General features: G+C 34.3%; 9 protein-coding genes across 9 annotated transcripts; 2 read left to right on the forward strand and 7 right to left on the reverse strand.

The window, feature by feature from the left end:
• Positions 1-1,770: 1,770 nt before the first annotated feature.
• RO3G_06252 (uncharacterized protein) lies at positions 1,771-2,288 on the reverse strand (the record flags this gene model as incomplete). Its single annotated transcript, XM_067660842.1, has 2 exons — positions 1,771-2,084; positions 2,159-2,288. 2 exons carry the CDS (start codon positions 2,286-2,288, stop codon positions 1,771-1,773), a joined length of 444 nt encoding a protein of 147 aa, XP_067516943.1.
• Positions 2,289-4,506: 2,218 nt separating this feature from the next.
• Positions 4,507-5,990, forward strand: RO3G_06253 (uncharacterized protein; the record flags this gene model as incomplete). The annotated part of the gene is made up of 4 exons (XM_067660843.1): positions 4,507-5,213; positions 5,279-5,673; positions 5,727-5,872; positions 5,952-5,990. The coding sequence occupies 4 exons, from the start codon at positions 4,507-4,509 to the stop codon at positions 5,988-5,990; spliced, it is 1,287 nt and encodes a 428-aa protein (XP_067516944.1).
• Positions 5,991-6,177: 187 nt separating this feature from the next.
• Positions 6,178-6,662, reverse strand: RO3G_06254 (uncharacterized protein; the record flags this gene model as incomplete). The annotated part of the gene is made up of 3 exons (XM_067660844.1): positions 6,178-6,346; positions 6,404-6,570; positions 6,630-6,662. The coding sequence occupies 3 exons, from the start codon at positions 6,660-6,662 to the stop codon at positions 6,178-6,180; spliced, it is 369 nt and encodes a 122-aa protein (XP_067516945.1).
• Positions 6,663-7,221: 559 nt separating this feature from the next.
• RO3G_06255 (uncharacterized protein) lies at positions 7,222-8,311 on the reverse strand (the record flags this gene model as incomplete). Its single annotated transcript, XM_067660845.1, has 2 exons — positions 7,222-7,694; positions 7,777-8,311. The coding sequence occupies 2 exons, from the start codon at positions 8,309-8,311 to the stop codon at positions 7,222-7,224; spliced, it is 1,008 nt and encodes a 335-aa protein (XP_067516946.1).
• Positions 8,312-9,594: 1,283 nt separating this feature from the next.
• Positions 9,595-10,140, reverse strand: RO3G_06256 (uncharacterized protein; the record flags this gene model as incomplete). Its single annotated transcript, XM_067660846.1, has 2 exons — positions 9,595-9,694; positions 9,878-10,140. 2 exons carry the CDS (start codon positions 10,138-10,140, stop codon positions 9,595-9,597), a joined length of 363 nt encoding a protein of 120 aa, XP_067516947.1.
• A 1,358-nt stretch (positions 10,141-11,498) lies between these two features.
• Positions 11,499-14,101, reverse strand: RO3G_06257 (uncharacterized protein; the record flags this gene model as incomplete). Its single annotated transcript, XM_067660847.1, has 7 exons — positions 11,499-11,840; positions 11,907-12,100; positions 12,154-12,550; positions 12,608-13,278; positions 13,329-13,541; positions 13,613-13,750; positions 13,852-14,101. The coding sequence occupies 7 exons, from the start codon at positions 14,099-14,101 to the stop codon at positions 11,499-11,501; spliced, it is 2,205 nt and encodes a 734-aa protein (XP_067516948.1).
• Positions 14,102-14,499: 398 nt separating this feature from the next.
• On the reverse strand, positions 14,500-16,149 carry RO3G_06258 (uncharacterized protein; the record flags this gene model as incomplete). The annotated part of the gene is made up of 1 exon (XM_067660848.1): positions 14,500-16,149. The coding sequence occupies one exon, from the start codon at positions 16,147-16,149 to the stop codon at positions 14,500-14,502; it is 1,650 nt and encodes a 549-aa protein (XP_067516949.1).
• Positions 16,150-17,746: 1,597 nt separating this feature from the next.
• On the forward strand, positions 17,747-19,856 carry RO3G_06259 (uncharacterized protein; the record flags this gene model as incomplete). The annotated part of the gene is made up of 4 exons (XM_067660849.1): positions 17,747-18,564; positions 18,619-18,805; positions 18,869-19,208; positions 19,261-19,856. 4 exons carry the CDS (start codon positions 17,747-17,749, stop codon positions 19,854-19,856), a joined length of 1,941 nt encoding a protein of 646 aa, XP_067516950.1.
• A 578-nt stretch (positions 19,857-20,434) lies between these two features.
• Positions 20,435-21,217, reverse strand: RO3G_06260 (uncharacterized protein; the record flags this gene model as incomplete). The annotated part of the gene is made up of 1 exon (XM_067660850.1): positions 20,435-21,217. The coding sequence occupies one exon, from the start codon at positions 21,215-21,217 to the stop codon at positions 20,435-20,437; it is 783 nt and encodes a 260-aa protein (XP_067516951.1).
• Positions 21,218-22,932: the final 1,715 nt, after the last annotated feature.

The raw sequence follows: 22,932 nt of genomic DNA on the forward strand, positions 1-22,932 counted from the left end.
CCTAAAGCACTAAACATGAGAATTAGTGGATGGAGGCCTTTCATGTTACCATAGGGATGATATATGAAGGAGCGTCGATTGAAGATTGCAAAGTAAATATCAGCATCTTGTACAGGAAGTCTGGTATCCATTGATAACAGTTTAACAATAACGTATTGATACATCGAAACTTTAAAACCTTTTGCAGGACTTCTACATTCAATAATGAACATCATCCTTGTTTTTTGGTTGTTCTAGAGTTGCTCTGAACAATCCTAAGAAACAGATTATGAATAACGAATTGATACACAATAGAAGACACCTTGTTATAAAAGGCTTTTGGAAGACTCGTAATACGCAGAAAATGCCACAGCTTGGAGAGTATGAGTGTATTGGCAATGTGTATCCTGCCATAAACGGCAAGTTGGCACTGTGAATGAATGTTAACCGAGCTTTCGAGCTTGTTGATAGTTTCTTTATAAAATATAGATCGTTGATTGTTGTTGAGCCATATTGGGTAGCTAAGGCACTTGATGTAGCCTAATGCTTGAGAGTCAAGCCACCTGAGACCATTATGACTTATCAGTTCTTTGAGTTCACGATTGTTGAACATGGATCCACCGGTTAAGGAAAAAGATACAGACTTGGAATGGTTTACTTAAGAATTCAATACATCATTATATACTTTTAGACACCTTTGTAGTTCCAGAAATTTTTCCTTAGAATTGATAAATATTAGTATGTCGTCTGTGTAGGCTTGTAATTTGACTGATCTTGGTGCTGTTAATTATAAGCCAGAGTTGGACCTCCTAGTTTTAAGACAGTAACTGCCAATGATTTCATTGTTAAGAATGGATAGTAAGAATGGTTCTATTGTAAAATTGAAAAGTATAGGTGAAATCGAGTCTCCTTGGCGTAGTCCGGGTAGCTGTCGTATATTGTCAACCAAGGATCCGCTCACGTTGACTGAAATTGAATTACCAAAGAAAAGTTCGTGGATGCGCTTGATAAATTTATCTGGGAAGCCAGACCTTTTTAGTACTTTGTACAAATATTCAGAGTGAATACGATCGTATGTTTTTGTTTGATCTAACATGACTCCTAAACTTTCTGACATTGACTTTAGGCCTTTTCTTATAGTTAGTTCATGATCAAACGAACTGGTCGAGAAAGATTACTTGCATCAATTCATACACAGATAACTCAAGAGGCAGTTCTCCTCTAGTTTCATTAATGTGTTTGACAGAGATCTCTTGTAACTTTTTAAAATCACTGGATAATGTATCACCATTATTTTTGGGTGATTCAATATCAAGTCTGACTTGTGTCATATTGCAAATTTTAAAAGGATTGAAAAGTAGTTAAGTTAACTGCTTATCTTTTCAATTTATTATTTTCAAAATGTGATTAGTTTTTTTTGTAAGTTGTGAGGTCAAAATTTTAATTACAAATAAAATCAAACCCCAAATGAACGCATGATGATTTAGTTTTCATCGTCAGATCAAAAGGGAATGGGTGGAAGCTAAAAACCCCTTATGGGGTCAAGAGTAAAAATGTTTGGGAAAAAAGAGACGGTGACAAGTGTGAGAGATACTAGCGAGAGACATTGGGAAGCCAATCGAGCAGTGTTTATCCAAGACCACCAGCAAACACTTTTAAATTTCTCTTCCTTGCTTTACTATGCAAACAAAAAGGCTCATAGTAGAATAAGAGCATACCTTGTATATAAAAAAAGGTATATTAAAACAATAGAAAAGTAATAGTAAAATTTTTTTGTTTCAATGATCAACATTATCTTCTCTTTCTTGTATATTCTCTTTTCTGTAGTTTACAATTTGACTTAAATATACAGCCATCCTCAAACATACGCTTAGCGATATAAGCTAAATTGCGAGCATCATCTAATCCACTGTGTTCTCTTCCTTCAAAAGACATTTCTAAATGACTCAACATGCTTGCTATATTCTTGCTTTGAGTTTGATGATAAAAATCTTTAAACAACTTTCGGATATTAATCCAAGGCAAGTTGAAGTATGCAGGTCTTGGATCAATGTTACTGTGAGTTATTTGTTTTGTTATAAAGTCTCTTATGTCAAAAGGACCATCTAAGAAAAAAAAAAAAAGAAAACGAAATAGTAAGACATCTGTTATTATCGTGTTTGTATATACATGTATTTACCAGTAACAAATATTGCAGTTGAAGATTGAAATAGACTGTATTTTGCAAGAAATTCTTGAAATTGATTTAATACATCAATAAATACAGGACTGTTGTCCACCGTATCTTGTGTAATGCCTGTTAATTTCATACAAAATTCCGTTAACGTTGGATTGATTGTTGGCTTAACATAAGATCTAAACTCATCGACCTACTAAAATGATTAAGAAAATCAACACTAAACAAATATTTTGATCCGCACAATGTCAAATGTTTTTCCATCAACCAATACAACAGGAAATTCAATAATTTCGTTTGGATAATTAAAACCTCCATTTTCTATACATGTTGCTTCCACATCAAAAAATAAGTAGTAATCAAATGGTTGAGAACTAAAATTACAAAAGTTAAATTGGAAACTTAAAAAGGGAGAGAAAAAGCCCTTGTATACTTTGTTTTGATTTCTTCAACTTCCTTTTTCTCCTCTGTTGCCAACTTCTTTTTTGCTTTTCTTAGTCTCTGTTTTAATTCTGCCTTTTGTCCTTTTGTACTTAAGCCCAATCCTTCCAAGGCTAGTCTCAGTCCCTCTACCGTTGTTGTTGGGGGCTTTTCCATTACACGAGAAAAAAAACAAACAAAAAAAAGTTTGGGTCTCCGGCAGTCGAGGAACACCTGTGTTTCTTTTTGATCCAAGAGGATGCTGCTACAGTTGATTTCAGTGTCCACAACGTTAGCTGAAGACAGTCAAATTCAAAGGTATTCTTATACAATATATAATCCTAAACTGTTGAAAACAATCGAGATGATCGAACCTTGCTACATTCAACTCATGTAAATACCTCATCGTTTTTTATCTTTTTATTAGTTGTAAGGTTCTTGCTATCTTTACCACAAACACAATCTAGAGATTCAGGATTGACGCATGGGTTTTATTTATAAATTAAGATTTGTAGCCAAATTAGTGGTTGGGAGATCACAAAATATCAAAAAAAAAGTACAAGCATTGTGCGAGGGTTGATATTGACAAGTTAGTTTTGTATAAAAATCCCACCTCAAGTCTTTAAGAAGAAATGGTACAGATCTCATTGTGTAGCTTGTATCAGGCTTATTGACGTTTTGTGATATCCTATACTATGCTGGTTTGGGTACGATGCTTCCTATAAACATTAAAAAACGGTTTATATTATTAGAGTGTAAATAACCTGGCCTCATTTATGTTTGAAATTAAAACATTTGTTGTCCATAACATTTGCTTGCTAAAAAAAAGAAGTATTCAAGCTAAGACAGAGCTTTCTTTATCCAGACTAGAAACCATGTGTCTTTATCCATGTTAATATTCAACTGTAGAGTTTGTTGATTGTTATTATAATATTAACAGCTACTGTGATTTTGATTTTGGGGAACTTTGCGGTGTGTACGCAAAAAAAAAATTGTATAGTATCTTCAATTATGGGCAACTTGTGTAGTCTTTTATTCCAGTAGATACAAGTAAAAGAAATAAGTGTGTCTTGATCGAGTCCCTTTTTTTATTGAACAAGGCTTATGAATTTACGATAGATGAGCCAACTTGAATTTTTGCACTTGTACTGTAGTCTATGCTTACAATGACGATCATCATGATCAGCTCTTTTTTTCTATTGTTAGTATCCAGGTACATTGAACTGGATTAAGAAATACTTTATTATGTATAGCCCTCAAAATTCATTCAATTTTATATTGCTGAGTGATTTTTACTGCAATATCTTTTGCAGGTACATATATTGGAAGCTTAAACCCTTTATGTCTCTCTTTATTAGTCATGTTGTATGATCAGTAATTAAACTCAGAGAACAGGGGGAAAAAATATTAAAAAAGTGGAAATCATAAAAACTACAAAGGAGAAAGCAGCAGCAGGTCATGGAAAAAAAAAAAAAAAAAAAAAAAAAAAAAAAAAAAAAAAAAGGAGAAGGATCATTAAGGGAAAGAGAGGTCATGATTGGGTTGTTTTTGTAAATGTTGCGCTCTGATTTTGTGATAGTCACGGTATTAAATAGCAAACTAGAACACCTGACAAAAAAAAACAAAAGAAAAACGTTCCACTGTTTAGTAAAACAAAACAGTTACACTGCAAACAATAAAAGTTTATCCGCTACATAATCTTAAAATGGTTTGCTTTGATCCAATGATTTTTGTAAAGAGAAAACCAATTAAAGGAGAATGAAGGGGAATCAGATGTAGAGGAGATAGAATAAGGAAGAGTGTAAAGAGTATCATTTTGTGTGTAATATTGTTTGCTTTTTTTTAAAATTTATATAGTTTTATGCATAAATGTTCTATAGAGAATTTAGTTTTGTCTTTCTATATTTTGGCCTTCTCTTTCTCTTGTTCTTATGACTTATCAAGAATATTATAAAAATCTATCCCTTCCACCTATTCCTAATAATGAACATAAATTTCAAAGATATCAAAACACAGAATTACATGTAGAGCTTCAAAATGCCATTGCTGAAATAGAATGTGTTAACCTTCAGGAAAGAATAAAAAAAATCACAGACAGAGTAATACAGGATTACATGGAAAAACATAATAGTTTGATTGATACATTAAAAGATTTGGAAAGTTCAAACATTAAATTAGAGCACCAATACCAAACCCAATCACTACATTATCAAAAGGCACTAAAGGAGATAGATCTATACAGGTCTAGATGTAATCGTTTGATTAGATGTTCATCTTTAGAAAGTTCTATACCCGCAAATCCTTCATCAGAACGATCTTTAGGCTGCTCTTCTACGCCAACTTCGCCCATAGACGATTTTCTTGATCCAACATCATCAAAGGAAAATTTATTCAGTGATAACGATGATGAGTTTGACATTTCATCCATTTTATTCACTCCTATCGATTCATTAGTAGCTTCTGAATCTTCTCTCATGCCACTTGAGCCACTTCAAAAAAGCACAAGGAACAACGAAAACGCAGGAAATAAACATATAAAAGACGATACGGATATTTTAAAGTTTGCTTGCAATGACGGATTTTGGAATACAATTGCTCAAGGAAAATCAAATAAACCAGAGATTGATAAACTTGTTAGGTTTGTTCAAACAACAGATTTTTTAGCTTGTTTTTTCTGTTGCCTAAAATTCTTTTGCTTTATAGCAATTATTTACGTCGTGGGGGAGATCCAAATGTGGCCAAAAGTTCAGACACTGTCAATAATGTCAAAGAAGGCTATAGTCTGGTTCATGCGCTGGTTGCCACAAGGAACACAGCCTCTTTAAGGCGCGTCTTGCAGGCTGGGGCAAAACCAAATGTTTTTCCGTTAACAGATAATGCAGAAGATCAGATCACGCCATTGGTTTTAGCGGCTAAATTTGGACATTTGAACAGCATTCGAGCACTGGTTGAAAAATCGGATGGTGATTTGCTAAACTCTATTGGTCCATCAGGTGAAAGTGTTCTTCATGCTGCTGTCCGAAGTAATGCAAAAGATATAGTTGATTATGTACTGAAAAGAACACATAACAAATTACTTGAAAAGACAGATCGTGCTGGTAAGTTTACGATTTTAACTATAGCTATTTTTTTAATTCATGAACTCATAAAGGGGCTACTCCTCTGCATTACGCATGTATCAACGGAAGAACACATTTCGTTACGTTGTTTGTTGAAGATTGTCAAGTCAAGATAGACCCACTAGATAACAAAGGAGAGACTCCACTTCATTATGCAGTTCGCCACAAGCAATTGAAAGTTATCATGACACTAATTGAGCTTGGTGCTAGTCCAAACAGTTGTATTCTAAAGCAGGTACCTACTCCACTTGATTTAGCTAAAAGCTGTGGACTTGCATCCATCGCAGACTATCTAAAACAAGTTGGTGCCAAGACTACGAAAGAAATAGAAAAATGTAGTTCAACTGCCACTGCTTATAACAGTAGTACACTCAGCGGAGAAAGCAGTGGAAGTAGTGATCTAAATCCTTCAAATAAATCCATCAAGCAATATTTGCACATGAAAACTACACAAATTTTGAAAGGAAAATAAATTTTTATTATTTACATTGTTCTTGGACCCTGAAGGATATCTTTGAGATTTCCCTCGGCATCGGAAGCTGCTCGTTCCCAGTATTTTTGTGTTTTTTCCAACTGGTTTATATCTTCATCAGTCTTAGAAATCGAATCAACGTATTGCTGCTTCATATCATTTAATGGGCTTTGAATGAACCTAAATGCAAGTTCAGTAAAGAAAAAAATCGTGTTTAAAAACCTTTGTCAAATTTACATCTTTCCAATTGGCTTATATGTTTTTGTTTGAGGATCTAAACTGTCCAATTCACGTCTAGTTAATTCCGCCATCTTACGTTCGCGTTGTTTTGTTTGAATTTGAGCTTTTACAGTGCTTACTTGCTGTTGACTGTGGATGAACTTGGCTTGTAATTCAACAAAGACCTAAAAAGCCATAGTTGAGATAAGAATGAGAAATATAAAATCAAACTGAAGCATCTTACCTTTCGAATGGCCTCATCTGAAAGAGTTGCCATTTAGATAAATAATTTTTTAAGAAAAAAAAAAAAAACTTTATACCGCAATTGAACAGTGCTTAATATAAAACGTGATTTGGGTTTAAATTATCTCTCAGTTTAGCATGTAACCTTTATTTCTCATTGCTATAGCAAGCGTTGTTAAATATTATTATACACGATGGATAACAAAAGAGAAGTATCAAAAGGTATTGGATTGATCGATATCTTTTGGAAATGGCTTAAAAGAGATGAAAAAGATTGTTTATTTGGCTTTTGAAGTGCCAAACTTTATATAAAGATGCAACCTGAAAGCCAAAAATGCCAAACATAATAGCTTGTGAAGCGTCGGATGCAGTTATATAATCACGTAATTTCTTGTTTTTAAGTAAAAGAAAAAAAAAGTATCAAGGGAACTCTTTGATGTTTGCCCTGGGCTTTTGGTTAAAACTTTTATAATTAAGAAAAAGGGTTCCTACAACCAAATCATATATTTGTTTTTGAAGAAAATAATGATATAGATTTATTGTAGTATACTTTTATTGCACTTGACTCGGTAAAACTATTTTATAAAGAACATTTATATGGAAGTATCGATCCATGAGGTTTTGCCACCAAACACACTGTTCAGACTGTATTTTGAAGCTTGACTAGCGCTCAACTGAGTAGCAAATGGAGCACGCGAAGAAGACCAGGGACGACTTCCTCCATTATTGTATTCAGCAAAGATAACGTCGCTTGTTCTAGGATCATTCTTGTTCCAGATACTCCATCCAGCAGGGCGAATGTGGCTACCGAGGCTTGAATACATAAATACAACGCGAGCATATTTACCCCAAGGTCGACCAAGGTAGTGAGTGTTTGGAAATTGAGAAGATGAAGTGAAAGAAAGGGAGGAGTTATAGGTCTTTGATAAAGGACCGGATGGGATAGTAGCTTTGACTGTACAACTGTTGAAATAAAAGCCACCAGTGGCGCTTGCAGAATCTCTGCTATGAGCAGTAATGTAACCACTTTTCTGGTTGGATGCAATTGTGCAATGATCAAAGTAACCTAAAAGGATATATAAGGTTACAATTATGTAAAGTATGTCAATGGCAGCTTTTTTTTTTATATAAAAATGTCATTTACTTACCGGTGCCATAACCCCAGATAAAGTCAACAGAACCTTCAATGTAACAATTCTTAAAGTACCCAGAGCCACCTCGATTGATCAAAAGCGTGTCCTGGAAACCGTATAACTTGACATTATAAAAGGAAACCTCAGAACCTTCAAGGTTCAAGGCCAAATTGGCAATATCCCTGACTTGTTTATAAGTATTGGCAACAATAATGTTGTAGACCTTGACATTCTTGCCCTTGATAGTCAAAACTGCAGAATCAGCGTTTGATCCAGTGGAGGATTGAGTGCTATGTCCAGCACTATATGCTATAGTGACTATACCGCTGGAGGGCTTCAAGATAACATTAGAGCGAGTAATGGTGACCTTCTCATTGTACGTTCCTGAAGCGATAAGAATGGTGTAGACTTTGGAGTTATTGGGAATAGAAGAAAGAGCCTTGCCAATTGTTTTATAAGTACATGACGAGCAAACATTAATGTTCTCTGCAGTGGCTAGTGCAATAACCAGAGAAAATATCAAAAGAAATGAACCAAAAGAGAAATGCATTTACTGATATCGAGGAAACCTTGCCCATCGAATTAAATGCTTTATATACTTAAGGTTTCTCGAATTGAGATTAAAACAAAATTAATAAAATTGATCAATGTTTTATTGTGTTTTACATTACTTTTCTCAAGCTTCTAATAATTTGCGTTGTAAAATATTGCCGCGGAGAAATATGGAATTACACAGATTATTTTCCTACAGCGGAATAAAATGAAAATGGCATTATGATTGGTACTTTCTTTCAATAGAGACAATAAATAAAGACATTATGTCGTGAACATCGTATAAACGTAAAATAAATAAGACTATTATGAACAATATCTCAAAGCTAAAATAATACACAATAATAATAACAATATACGATTATGTGTATTATTGACTACAATATTTTGGTAAGAGGTGCCAATCTGCAATGTGTACAAAATGTATGCTGAATACATAATACAGCAGATACAATATTTTCACTAATAAAAATCAAACGGTTGCCGATTACCCATTACCTCCGCTGAACGCAGTTGTCTGATACGCTGGCGCCTTGGCTGGTTCCCCGGTGGTGTTCCCATAACTTGTATTTACCATCCAAATGTGATGCTTACCCGACTACATGCTATCTGGTGTCTACATATGCATCGTCGTTTACAAATGCCCGCAACTGAACCTGACCCACTGTCTTTCCTCTTGAACAAGCTACCAACCCAACGCAAAAGGCGTGGTCCTTCTGTCAACATCGATCCGTCACCTTTCGCTGTCTGGACAGTTTGATGGCCTTCCATTTGTCAGTTTCTGTTTGAACTCAATTAATTGCATCATGGAAAGATCCCTCCTGAAACTCCCCTCCCCCTCTTGGGGTCAAGCTTGTCAAGTGGATGTGCAACAATTAATCTAATATTTGATGATACATCTTCTTTTTCCTCTTCCCTTCTTCGTCTTTTTTCCTTTTTGCCTTTTTGCCTATCAAAAAGGTTTTTAGTTCTGTCCCTTTTTTTGATCTGACCTGGGCAATTCAATCCCAGAAGTGATTATGTGCTCAATTGGGTTATTTTATTTGTAGTTTTAATTTTTTAAATAATAAAATACAAAACTTTTTATAAATCACTGCTCTTCATAACTTTCTTGCCGTGTTTTTGAGATTTTTTCTGTTTATTTAGTGGTTGAAAGATGTGTATGATTCCTCAGTACATGTATACATGTATATATATACTTCTTTTTTATGTGGTGAGTTAAATTGTCTAAATAAATTTTCTATACTAAATGGTGGATTGTACCATATCTTTCGTATTCATTCAGGCAACCGTACGATTGTATGTTGTACCTATTCCAACCTTGGTTGCCTCCATTTCGACTTCAGATGTGGTATTGTTTTCAGAACCAGGGAAGATTGAGCTAATGATATCTTTACTATTGTGTATCTGATGAGCTGGTTTATGATAAAATCGTTCAAATATGTCTACTGACAGATTCCAATGTGCATGGTTTTGACATCGTCAATTGTATGACCCATCTGTACGGCCTTTGTGCTGAAAGCTGATCTGATAGAGTGTGGACCAAATACTGTTGCATCTATACCTGTTGCTTGCATGATTTGTTTGAGAATACTTGCTATTGTTGTCGGTTGAATTGATCGTACTTGATTTGGATTTCCCAAGTAAGCTAAGAAAGCTGTATGCTCTACAGGCAGTGTTTTTCTCAAGTCTCTGGATTTTTCTAGGAACTGATATAGCGCGATAACTGGATACATGATTTTTTCCTGCAAAGCCCCCAAAATGGAATGCTTTACTTTGATTCGTTTGGAGCTCGTATATACAAGGTAACTCCAATGATATCTCCATTTTTTATTCAATTGAAGTGTATATCTCGAGGTTGTAACGTGCCAATATCCGATCTTGGCCTCCACATTGTCGCAATACATAAGAAAATGATCGTCTTTTGCTGAAGTTGTTCAATGGTAAACCAGTCATTGTTGAGATAGTTATTTTTTATGTGATCAATCAGAATATTCAAGCCCCAGGTTTCTATTTGATGTTCCTTTGGTATCCTTGTTGTCTTCTTCATCTTAGCTCGGAAGACGTCTTGGATAAATGGATTGCTTGCGATTGAAGGTTGATCTGGATGTATTTGGCGAAATACTTATGCTATTGCTGCTCTATATACCTTCAATTGTTGTGTTGACATGTGTTGAAATGAGACAAAGAATTCTAACAGGCTCTTGATATTGTAAACTAAAAGATATACCGGAGGTATTTGAGAATTACACCATCTTTCCCAGCGTTGCCAACTCAAGTTGTAAGCTTGCGTTGTCCTTTTCCTTACCTTGTTGTTTAGAAATTTTGTTACTGCTTTATCAAATCTCACTTGTTCTTGTCCTTTTTGTATAGCCTTCAGGCGGCTAGAGACTACTTCTTGTTTAGTTTCATTACTATTGATGGTCCCTTCGACATCTGTAGTAATTTTATTTTAAAATAAAAGACCGCGATAGGCGCATTGAAAAAAATAATATTTCGTTCCACCCGGATTAGATCAGAATCTCTTTTTTTCTTTAGTAGTTACTTTATTTGATTCATATACTTCAACAGAAGGCAAGCCTTCTAATACTGACACGTTGGTTACTTCTTTACCGTTTTTGTTTCACGGTGTTCACACATGAAGTAATGCGTCTCCTTTGGCAACAAACAAGCTTTCAGTGCCTATTTGGACATATGGAAAACAGCAGTTGCATTTCTCTTGTTAACATGAGTCTGACGTTTGATTTAACTGGCATGATGAATAACAACATTGATAAACCAAGCATCAAATTCCATTTCTTCTGCAAGCTGGGATATTGGTTAAAGATTAATTAACATATTCAAAAGCGCTGAATACGACAAATGGGAATACTAACAGTAATATAAAGTAAGTAACAGTGATGTTTGCAACTATATTAACTCACTTGGGAAAACTTCGTGTGCACCAACGATATACATGAGCTCCCTTGCTAAAAACATGAAAATGAATGTAAAATATTGCAATGAGAGGCTTTACCGAAGTTTTTGAAAATTGAAGTTCTAGTAGAATAGCTCTCACAAATAAGTTTCAAGCAGATGACCAAATAAAGCTCAAAAAGTAGTGAATTTTTTTTGAGAATCCAACTAAAATTTTCAAACATGTGTCCAAATGATGGTGGACACACTGTATTTATTTATACAATTATTTAAGGCTTAGTTGCCCTGTACAGACTAGCATACATGTTAACACGATCAATAGCATATCCAGGACGACGAATAGATAAAGGTTCAACAACAAACTCATACTTTGAGAATAAGCTATTGTACCATGGCTTTGTTCCTGCACTTCTCCAGTAGACCTGACCTCCAGATTGTAATACACGTTTCATTTCAATTATTTCATTTTCCAACTCCTGATATGCATTTGGATCGAACCAATCCATATGATCCATTACAACAAGTCGAGTGAGGTAGTTACTAGACATGCTTCTGAGCGCCTCTAGTATAGATTCAGTATGTAAACGGAAGGCATCCAATACGCCAGAAGTCTATTGAATTGTTTATTAGTTTAATTCACAATAATTAACGCCTTTTTTTTAAAAAAAAAAAAATACCTTTAAGAAATTGAATCCTTCCTTTGTCAGATAAGAAGGACAGCTTGTAGGACTATAGCATTGCTTTAAACAAAGGTAATAAAAGTACTGATCATTTTTAAAAAGGCTATATGATGGAATAGGATCAAGTGTATTTTCAATATACTCTTGACATGTACATTCATTCAGGAACATATTCATTTGATTAATTGGTACTACATAATATCCAAGTTAATTACATGTAAAATACAAAATAAACCAACTTTACCTCCTAATGCATTCCACATAAACATAGGATTATGAAGAACCTTTTGAATCATTGGTGAAAAGATAGCTGGCCTTATCTTATTGTCCCATATCATTTTTTGCTCTTCTATTGTATTGCTAGATACCATATTGTTTACAGCGTCTTCCAGTCCTTGCATACGAATCCACCATTCAAGGATAGACAAAGCCAATCCAGAGTATCCGGTCTTATAAAATTTGTGATCGAAACGATTTGAATTGTGAGACCAATACTGAAATGCGTATGAACTCAGATGCGGTGAGATTTTTTCGTGTAACAAAGTAGAGAATTTGGGATGAAAACCAGCACCAAACATTCGCCAAAAGTCTTGATATTCTAAGCAAGTGATACCGGCTAGTTTAAGCTCTAATAAATGGTTCTAATAGATAATGGGTGACTGGTTAGTACTTTTTTGCACGACTTCTTTTTTACATACTTGACAAGGATTCATATCAACACAGTGAATTCTTTTAGGCTGTGCTTTAAGAGCGTATTCGAGTGCATTATCTCCGGCAGAAGTAATAAGAAATAGTACGTCATCATTTGATATATCCAAATACTCTAAATCAACCCGTGGATCTTCCCAAGTAAAAGCATAAATATAGGACCTGAACTGTGTATGACAAGCCAAATGAGGGTTATAATCCAGTCTCCACTGTTTGTTTTGAAAACTGAACGAACCACGAGCTAAACTAATAACAGAAGATCGTCCACTAGTGACACTGTCAGTATCCTCTGAAATTTCTATTAAACTAGACAAGTCTCCTTGACGAGCATTTGAGCATCCTAGCCAGATGTAATAGGGCATTTGAATCAAGTAAGGGATAATAAAGTGATTACGGCGATTAAGAGATTTGATAGTACCAAATTTGTATTCAAGATAATCGCGACGACCAGGGATTAACTGTATATGGTCTAATTCAAACCAGATATGCCAAAAGTGACGCGTAAACCAATTACATTGTCTGTTTTGCTGAGGAGACCAGCCTTCAGCAGGAGCACGAGATTTACCAGAGACATAAAAGTCCACAACACCAATTATACCCTCAGGCGATAACAAAGATTGGATACGGTCGACTACTGGGTAAAAATGATCCATCATAGATACTTGATAATACGTTAGAAAAATATTATTCATTACTGAAATATAATCTTACATGCGTACGAGACAGTAACCAATCCCACACGACCCTCTAATGTATCTTCAGAACCAGGCAATTGAAAAGACGAAGCGTCTTGACAAAGCACAATCACATTCTTCCAACCTTTCTGTTTAAACCTTTCGATTGCTACCTCACAAAGTGATGGTGTCAAATCTACTAGGATCACTTTTTCAAACTGATCGATAGGAAAATAATCATTCATGACCTCTATATTCCAACCTTAACCAGAAAAAAGGGAAAGGTTCAGTCATCTTTCGATAAACAAACCTATTTCTTACCAGTTCCACCACCAAGGTCAATCCATATAGGCTTTCGGGTCACCAAGCCAGAATCAATTTGCTCCTTGATTTGTGCAGCACATAGCTTTAACATAGTTTTGCGGCCTCTCAAGAGTAAGCCACGAGTACTGTCATAAACTATAGGAAAAGATGAATGAATTACTCCCAAATGATCATTTTTATGTTACTTTTTGCTTGATCTTGATAAAAGGTCTCTAGGCGACTTTGCTGGTTATTACCATGATCACCAAGAGGTTTAAAGAAGCATGAATACATAAATTTTAATGGAATTTGGATCTGTTTCCAAGCGATGAACCAGAAGAAAGAGATACCAGAACCAATATAAAGACAGACAAAGAGCCATTGAGAATAAACCTCGTTGGTAAATAAATTCAAAGCTTGAGTTTGCAATTGAATTGTGTATATGCTTATCATGGCAATAGGAACCAGAGCAAGCCTGAGTAAAAGTGGCAGATGAGACATCGTCATTATTATTTTAATCGAAATAAAGAAAAAAGGAGACAGAAGTAATGATTTGCTTTAAGTAGTAAATCAAGGAGTTAAGGGGGGACAAATAAAAAAATAAACAAACAGTAATTGTAAAGAAGAGGCAAAGCTTTATATGAAAAGAAGCTAAATAAGCAGAAAACTGCTATACACATGATGGTTCATACTCTATTTCCAATAACAAAACTCTTTACTGTACACGCCTATTGAATCTTATCGTTCGTCTCCTTAGGAAATAGATTGAGCCAATGAATGAATGAGAATTGTTCTGTCGATTACGTTCACATGACAACGTCAATTCACACTCAAACTAATTGAATGCATTTTAAAAGAATTGATTTGATTGGATGAAAATTTATTTCCATGGATACAAACAACCTTTATTCATTTTCTAATACATCTTCTGGTAAGCCATGATCTTTTCTCCATTTTAAAAAGTCATCATAACTTTTAACTTTTCCGTTGCTTTCTTTTACTGTCTTTTTGAAAGCCAAAAGAGAAGTTTGGAATCTACGTTTATGATTTGAAAACCAATAAGTGATATTTCGTGGTTTGAGCCCTGTCTCTTTTTGAATTTGTTTACGTTGTTCTTTTGTAAGTTTATCTCGATTGCTGTAAATATTAAAGAATATTGATTTGAGGTAATGAGTTGTCTGTGGATCATAGGAAGTAGCTGTTCGTCTTGTGTGATTATTTTCTGACGATAATTGACGGCTTGATACACCTTTTCCATTAAATCGTTTATCATAAAAAGATGATCGACCTTGTCTTCTCTTAGTTCTGTCTTTGTAAACTTCTTCTTCTTCTTCTTCAAAGGAAGCAATATATTCATCATCGTCATCTTCTTCTTCCACATCACTCGTCTCCTCCCCTTCTTTTTCCTTTTCATCTTCATCCCCTGTGGATCTCTCCACGTTCTCAACCTTTGGTGACAAGCCGCATGAATCAGTTGGAGGACAGGATGAGATGATGTGTTCGGCAGTAAATGAAGAACCGTCTTCAGTCCACGTGGGGGTAGTTGGGAGTGAAATGAACTGTTGGCACTGAGACTGCTCAACAGAAGGTGTCACCGGAGCTGAAGCCCAAAAGCAAGTATTTTGAGGTTGTATCCAGGATGGTTCAACATGTGAATAATCACAATCAGACAGGTTAAGCTGGTGAGGAATATAAACAGCTGAATTTAAATTATGAAAAAGGGGACTATGGCCGTCTTGAACAGGCTCTAAACAAGTCGTGCTCTCCGTAGAATGAGTTGAAGAGGAAGCCAATAAAAAATAAGCTTCTAAAACTTGTTCGGTTAGATTTTCATGAATATCATCTATAAATAACGAGCTGTCTCCAAAAATAGGTAATTCATGAGAGTCCAACCTAAACTGGTCAATATTTTGCTTGACTTTTGCTGTCATGTCCACTAAAGGACTACTTGTCTCCAATGAATGTTGATTGAGCCAAACACAATCATCTTCAACTATTTGAAACATTTGGTACATTGCTTCCAAATGATCTTTCAATTGACGAAAAGCTAAAAACATAGAACAAGGCACAGCCTCTGGATCATATGCTGTATCAGGACGAGTGCTTGCGATAGAGAGCATGATTCGATGAATTTCATTTAGGGAATTTCTTATCCAAGCTTGGGCTATCTGTCTTTGACCTGGTTTTTTTGTAATATGCGTTTGGAAATCAAACCATAAGCGCAAAAAGTTAGGAAATTCAGCATGAGATATAAAAGAAGGCAAATCAGGAAAGTGACAAAGCATTTCAACCAGCGAAATGGGGGAGTCCTTGCTCAGCTCTTTTTTCTCCATAATAATCTGGTGGTTTAAATCGGTTTCATGGAAAGCAGTAGAGAGATTGCTGTATGACAGATCGGTATCGTCAATGGGAGTAAAAAGTGGGGTAGAAGAAACAGAGAGAGGAGAAATGTGTGGTGTGGAGTGATAGACTTGTATAGAAGGATAGGTATCATATGACAAGTCAATGTGTTTTGGACTATTGTTGGATTGGCGGTAAATTTGCTCCTGTGCCATAAAGAAATGAATGTGTTTATGAAATTAAAACTAAAAAGAAATAAGAAAGAGAAAGGCTAGGTTACTGCTCAGTATAAATACATATTTTTGGCTTTTTTATAACGCGTAAAAATGCAGCAAACTGTTTAAAAATATTTATTTACATTTTAAAGAAGAATGGATCTTTAAACATGTTTTTTTCTTGTTGTTTTTCATTTGAAGAAAAATTATTTTAAGATAAAGTTTTAAACATCAAAGAATGTAATGCTTACTTTTGAAACTTAATACTCAAACTTGCCAGTCAATAAATGTCTGTTTACGTTAAACAAACCAGAAAATTTAATGTTTTGCCACAAGATATTTTTTTTTACATGTAATTTCATCCCAAGTAAATGTAATTAAAGTAATCAAATGAATATAAATAGACGTGTGTGTTGATTGTTGTATGTGTGTCTTGAATAAACATTATTTATTTATCTATTTTTGCAGTTCAAACGGTCCATTGATCTTTTTACAAATACTCTTTGATACTTCCTGATAATTAAAAGTATTTCATTTGATGCCTTGAGTAAAACATTAAAAGAAATTTGTATCAATCACAACCATGTTTTATTTAACCTTATCTTCATCTCTTCACTCATCAAGCAAAAAACTAAAGACTTTCATTAAACAGGTCTTTTTACCAGTTTATTGGTAGAAGATTGTAACACTAAAGTAAAAGCCATTGATTTACTACGGCTGCTGATAATGTACTACTCAGGGCTCATTGTTTTTCCAAATTCATTTGGGACGGGACAAAGTTGTTTGGGTTGAACACTTCCAAAAATAGTTGAACATTTGCACTCTACTGCATCGTGCCTTCAATTTTTCCTGCTGTGATAATTATTTTAAGTGTCTCATTGAATTAAAAGTTCCCCTTGTTTCAGGTTTGAAGTCCTTTATTTCTTTATTAATTAGGATGAGTAAATGGCTGCTTCATTTACTATGCTTTTGGCCTTTTGGTCGTTTTGCTAATAAAGTTTACGAATATTATGACAACTGCTGTTCTATGTTGCATCTTTCTCTCAAATGCCAGTAACGCGAAAGTTAGGTCTCAAAAGCGTCAAAAGAATCCTCCTTTTTTTTCTTGGCTTTCTTCGATTGGTTCGAGCGCCATCTTATTTTACTAGCAAGTCAAACTGTACCAAACTCCTTTCAATTCATCAAGTGCCTATCTGTTCCTTCAGCTAAATAGTCTTTTTTAGTTGTATGTTGTGTTTATCAAAGCTACGTATAGAATACTCATCATTGACTTTTGACTTTGATAGCTTAAATATACATATTTTTTGTTTTACTGTTGCTGTAGACATCATGACATAGTTTTGTTGAAACTCTTTACATATTCAGTAAAGAAGAATAAAGCAAAGATAATTTTCTTCGGGAATAAATTTAATTAAACAAATATGGTTTGATCTCCCTTCTCCCATAACAAATTAAACTCGAGAATTTTGTTCAAAAGTGTTGTAGAACTCCGTCATTTAAAGATTTGTACACAATTCACCTTCCCTTCTCCGCCGATCTTTTTTTCTTTTACTTTTCTATTTTTTTTTTTTTTTGTTATTTTTTATATAAAAAATAAATGTCTAGTCCCTTGCCTGTCAATGCTAAAAGAGACAATGATACCCATTTTTTAGATGAAAGGAATATTGCTAGCTCTTTTAATCACTCTAGTTCAACTGCAAAATTAGGATCCTCGATTCCTTCTTATTTGGGAACCTCTCCTGCAAGAAGTATACGCTCCCATAGAACATATGGCAGTACACATCCACACGATCAAAGTAGACCTCAATCACCTTTTGGAGACAACTTGACGGTGGATGATGAAGAAGTAGCCAAAGCTGTAAAACGTCATTTGGTATCCACGTCTCCTTCGGGTGTTCATCTTCGCCCTCCTTCTGTACATCCTAGTCTACACAGTGACAATGACGAAGAAGAAGTTCGGAGCGTTCATCAACTACCCGGCGGTGCAATTACACATGATATTTATAAATGGACAGAATCTGTTGAACAAGAACGATTAGCTCGAAAAAAACGATCTCGTTCGGTGATCGTTATTCGTCATGAACCCTCCGATCCTGCTCTTGTTAACCTAAAGGATCCCGGAGGATTTCGTCGTCATTTTATTATCAAAAAGGCTGCAAAAAAGGGTAGAAAGCCTCCTTCTTGGATTACTCATACCTTTGTGGATTTTTTGGCACTTTATGGTCATTTTGGTGGTGAAGATTTAAGTGACGAGGAAGGGATGGAAAGTGATGAAGAAGAAGAGTTGGATGAAAGAGCGGCTTTGTTACATCAAGCAAGAGCAAATGCTGTTGAAGGAACTGCGACTCCTGCAAAAGCGGTCTTTTTATTATTGAAATCATTCATTGGTACTGGTGTTATGTTCTTACCCAAAGCGTACAAATTTGAATTTTTTTTAAAAAGACGAGAATACTGAAATTTTCATCATAGGTATTACAACGGTGGCTTACTTTTTTCGACACTCTTTTTATCATTTATCTCAGCTATATCACTTTACTGCTTCTTATTATTAGTAGAAACACGTAACAAGATACCCGCCTCATTTGGTGATATTGGTGGCATTCTGTATGGTAACTTTATGCGTATGCTTGTATTAGTGGCCATTACAACATCACAGGTAAATAATTATTGTTTATTAAACGTGCACCAATTTAATTTGAATACAAATGATGCTTGACAGATTGGTTTTGTTTGTGCATATATGGTGTTTGTAGCGCAAAGTTTACAAGCCATGGTCAAGGCGATTACACATTGTCAGACGGATATTCCTCTCGAATACCTTATTATCGGCCAGGTGGCTATTTTTGTGCCTCTTGCGATCATTAGAAAAATACAAAAATTGTCAATATTTGCATTGATTGCCGATGCTTTCATCTTGGTTGGCTTGGTCTATTTGTATTACTACGATTTCTTCACATTGGCACTAAATGGCATTGGTAACGTAGAATGGATTATTAATACTTCCTCTTTCCCTATGTTTATTGGTACTGCTGTGTTTACATTTGAAGGCGTTGGCTTAAGTAAGAAGGAAAAGCTAGCAATGTTCTATATGTTTTAATTTTTCTTTTATAGTTATTCCCATAACAGAGTCAATGAAAGAGCCTAAAAAGTTTCCTAAAGTTTTATCATGGACCATGTTGTTCATTACGGCTCTGTTTATCTCCATTGGCTTCTTGTCTTACTTGGCATTTGGTGATCAAGTACAAACTGTCATCTTATTGAACTTGCCTGTGAGTGCTACTGTGAATACCATTCAAGGATTGTATGCATTGGCCATCTGCTTGTCTATTCCCTTACAACTCTTCCCTGCCATCCGTATTGTCGAAACCAGTCTCTTTTCAAGATCTGGCAAACACAATCCTATTGTCAAGTGGCAAAAGAATATGTTGAGATTTGCCACTGTTTTGCTTTGTGCTGTTATTGCTATTGCTGGCTCTGGTGACCTTGATAAATTTGTATCCCTGATTGGTTCAGTCTTTTGCATCCCACTTTGCTTTTTGTTTCCACCACTCTTTCATTACAAGGCGGTAGCTAGTACGTGGAGAAGCAAAGCTGCAGATATTGCCATTATTGCATTTGGTGTTGGTTGTATGATTTATACTTCTTTTATAACCATTGGATTATGGACAGCAGAAAATGAAGCTCCTGCACCTATTTCTCGTTGTTAAGGGTGCCATAGACTGTCTTTATGATTTAAATAAAGCTTAAAAAATCTATTGTCTGTTAGAATTTTAATATTTTTATACGCAACCCAACAATAATATAGACTTTAACAGATGACTTTCTATAGGATGTCGTAAAAAACGATATAACGCTTGAGAATAATGTATTTGCCACTAGAAATGCTTACAATAGCAAAACTGAAACAGTTGCCAGTATCTGTAGTCGAATCATTCATTGCTGTACTTTATATTTTCACAGCATTCTAAAAGGCCCTCTTTTTATTTTAATTGTACAAATATTAAATAAAAATAGTACTCTAGCATCACTCAATAGAACTTTTTTTACTACTGTAGAGAGCATTGTTACCACAAAAAACAAAGATGAAAGAATGAAAAAGTGAGAAAAGGTTCAGTTTTTTCACAGTTGAATTTTATTTTAAACAAGTAGTAATATTTGCAAGTACGTAAAGTAGGATTAATAAGGCATATCAAAGCATATAATCCTAGTATCTCATAATATATAATTACCATAACCAAGCACAAAGAAAGGAGAAAGGCTCATAATAGCGTATTGACATAATTGATTATAAGATAGGATCTGGTGATGTCTGTATCTTCTTTTTAAAAGGACCTACTTTTGTCGTTTTTTCAGATGAGCTATCTGCAGAAAACTCAAAGAAAGCATTTGCCATGTTTTCCTTCTTCTTTTCCCTTCTTTTCTTGCAGAAATAGAATAAAGCGACGGCAAAAATAAGGACTACACCGCATACTGTTGCAATGATGATAGTAATGATCTTTATAGGCATTTGGTGACCATTGTTGTCTTGCTCAATAAAAGTAGGCGGTAAATGAGCTGGAGGTATGGCATTATAGTTATCACTGTATCCATTATTAGTTTGTGGCCAGTTGTTATTATTATTACTACTACTACCATTGCTGCTATTGTAACCACTACCATTTTGTGAAATGTTGTTATTACTGTTTGATGAATAATTATTGTTTTCATTATTATTGTAAGATCCACCACTGTTACTATTACTAGGATATCCAGAGTCATTATTGTTATCAGGGTAATTATTTCTACTGTTTCCGTTATAACTGTTATTATTATTATTTCCATTACTATATGTCTGGCTATTATTGTAACCATTGTTAGTGCTAGTGTTACTGTTGCCATTGTTAGTATTGCTGTTATTGTTACTATATTGGTTGTTTACATTGTTTCTATTACTATTGCTATTACTGTTATTATTATTACTGCTATTGTTATTATTAGTGTTAGATGAACCGTTAGGAATTGATCCACCCCTTGATGTAGTTGTATAAGCATCTTCATTATTATCGCGTTTGTTTATTATTCGAGGCATGTTGACGGATAAGAAAAGAAAAATGGGTCAAAATACTCGATGTTTTTATTTCTCGAGTCTCAATTTATCGAAAATCTTTGATATTTTAGGGGTATATCAGAAATAAGGCAACAAAGTATTTGCAAATTGTATCAAAAGGAGGCATGGAATAATTGCAGGGAGTAGTTTTTTCTTGCAAGTTTTTTTATATCATTCTTTCCCCTAAAGAAATTGCCATGTATAATGCATAATGAATGTTATAAATTTCGATTCAACAAAATAAATGTTGGATCAACAGTACTTTTTTTATATATTTCTTTAAATATTGTTTATAATTTGGTTACTCTTTTAGTATATCACTTTCTTCATCAGAGTAGAATAATTTCACTTGTTCTGTTCATATTATCATTAGATATTTCTTTGTTTTGGCTTTCTCTTTTCCCATTGAGAATTCATCTCTGCAGGTAGGACGTGTTATCGCATTTTTTTTTTTGGCTGAAAATGTTGACATCGATTTGTTATACTTTAAACAAGGTTCAAAGGGATGCTGATCCTTTACTTCTCAAATTTCCCCTTTTTCAAAATAAAGAAAAAACCCTTCTCCTTGATGGAAAAATCAGAAGGAGAAACAGTAAAGATGGTCCAATTCTAAATTTTCCCTTTCTCTATAACCACTTATTTTTTAAATAGAAAAGTATTTCCGCACCATGACTTAAACTGATAAATGGCAAAACACATGCAATAAAGAATGCGAAAAATGAAAACTTATCTATTGATATTCTCCATAGAAAGATAAATGTCGATTTATTTGAAAACGTATTTTATTTTATACCTTCTTATTTTCTCTTTTAATAATTTAATTTTATCAAATACTTGCAATTTTTTTTATTTGTATTATTATATTCTAAACTAGAAAAAAAAAACACTGAAAAGAAGAAACACTGAAAAAAAAAAGGTTTTCATTTTAATCCCTAGCCTTATCTTTTTATTTAAATAAGCCAAATTGGAGTATTAGCTTGGAAATAGTTTTTGTTTTAAAGAGTAGTGAGCACTTTCTTTTGATATATACACAAGCAGGATAAGGAATAACAAAAGACTTAATACTTGATTTAAAGAAACGAATTCACATATAGAATGAAATTGTGTATTTCAAGGAAGCATATTTATCCCCAATTCTTTTCAATTAAAAATAAGTCTAAACAATTTTTTTTTTATTTTTATCAGATCACAAAACAGCAAATAGAATATAGGATATAGTCTCGAATAGATACTAACCAAATTTGGGTTGTGTAATCTAAACCTTCTAAACAGCCGTGGGAGCAGCATTGTTAAAAAAATATGACAATCGCGTCAAGCAGTGTGTAACATAAAAAATAAGACGCAATTCTTTATTATTTTTGACTATCGTTGTAACATTGTTTTTTATTTTTTATTTTTGCGCACGAATGTTTCTCTTGGTTTAATTAAAATCTGAGACTTTCCGGGCTACAAAGCTTACTTTTGTGACCTTTGTACTTTACATGTCTTGAATGGAATACAACATGAACCATTAAATGTAAATGTCAATACCTACAACTCCGGCACACGTTACACATCTGCTGAGTTACGATAGAAAGGATAGTCATTTTATTGCACTCAATTCAATATTCAGCAGTCATCAAACCCATACTTGTGAATAAAATCGTTCCTAGAAAAAGATAAATGAATACAAAACCTAATGCACAGATCTATCCAAA

The sequence above is a fragment of the Rhizopus delemar genome, genomic scaffold (assembly GCF_000149305.1).
Source record: "Rhizopus delemar RA 99-880 supercont3.4 genomic scaffold, whole genome shotgun sequence".
NCBI classification, from domain to species: Eukaryota; Fungi; Mucoromycota; class Mucoromycetes; order Mucorales; family Rhizopodaceae; genus Rhizopus; species Rhizopus delemar.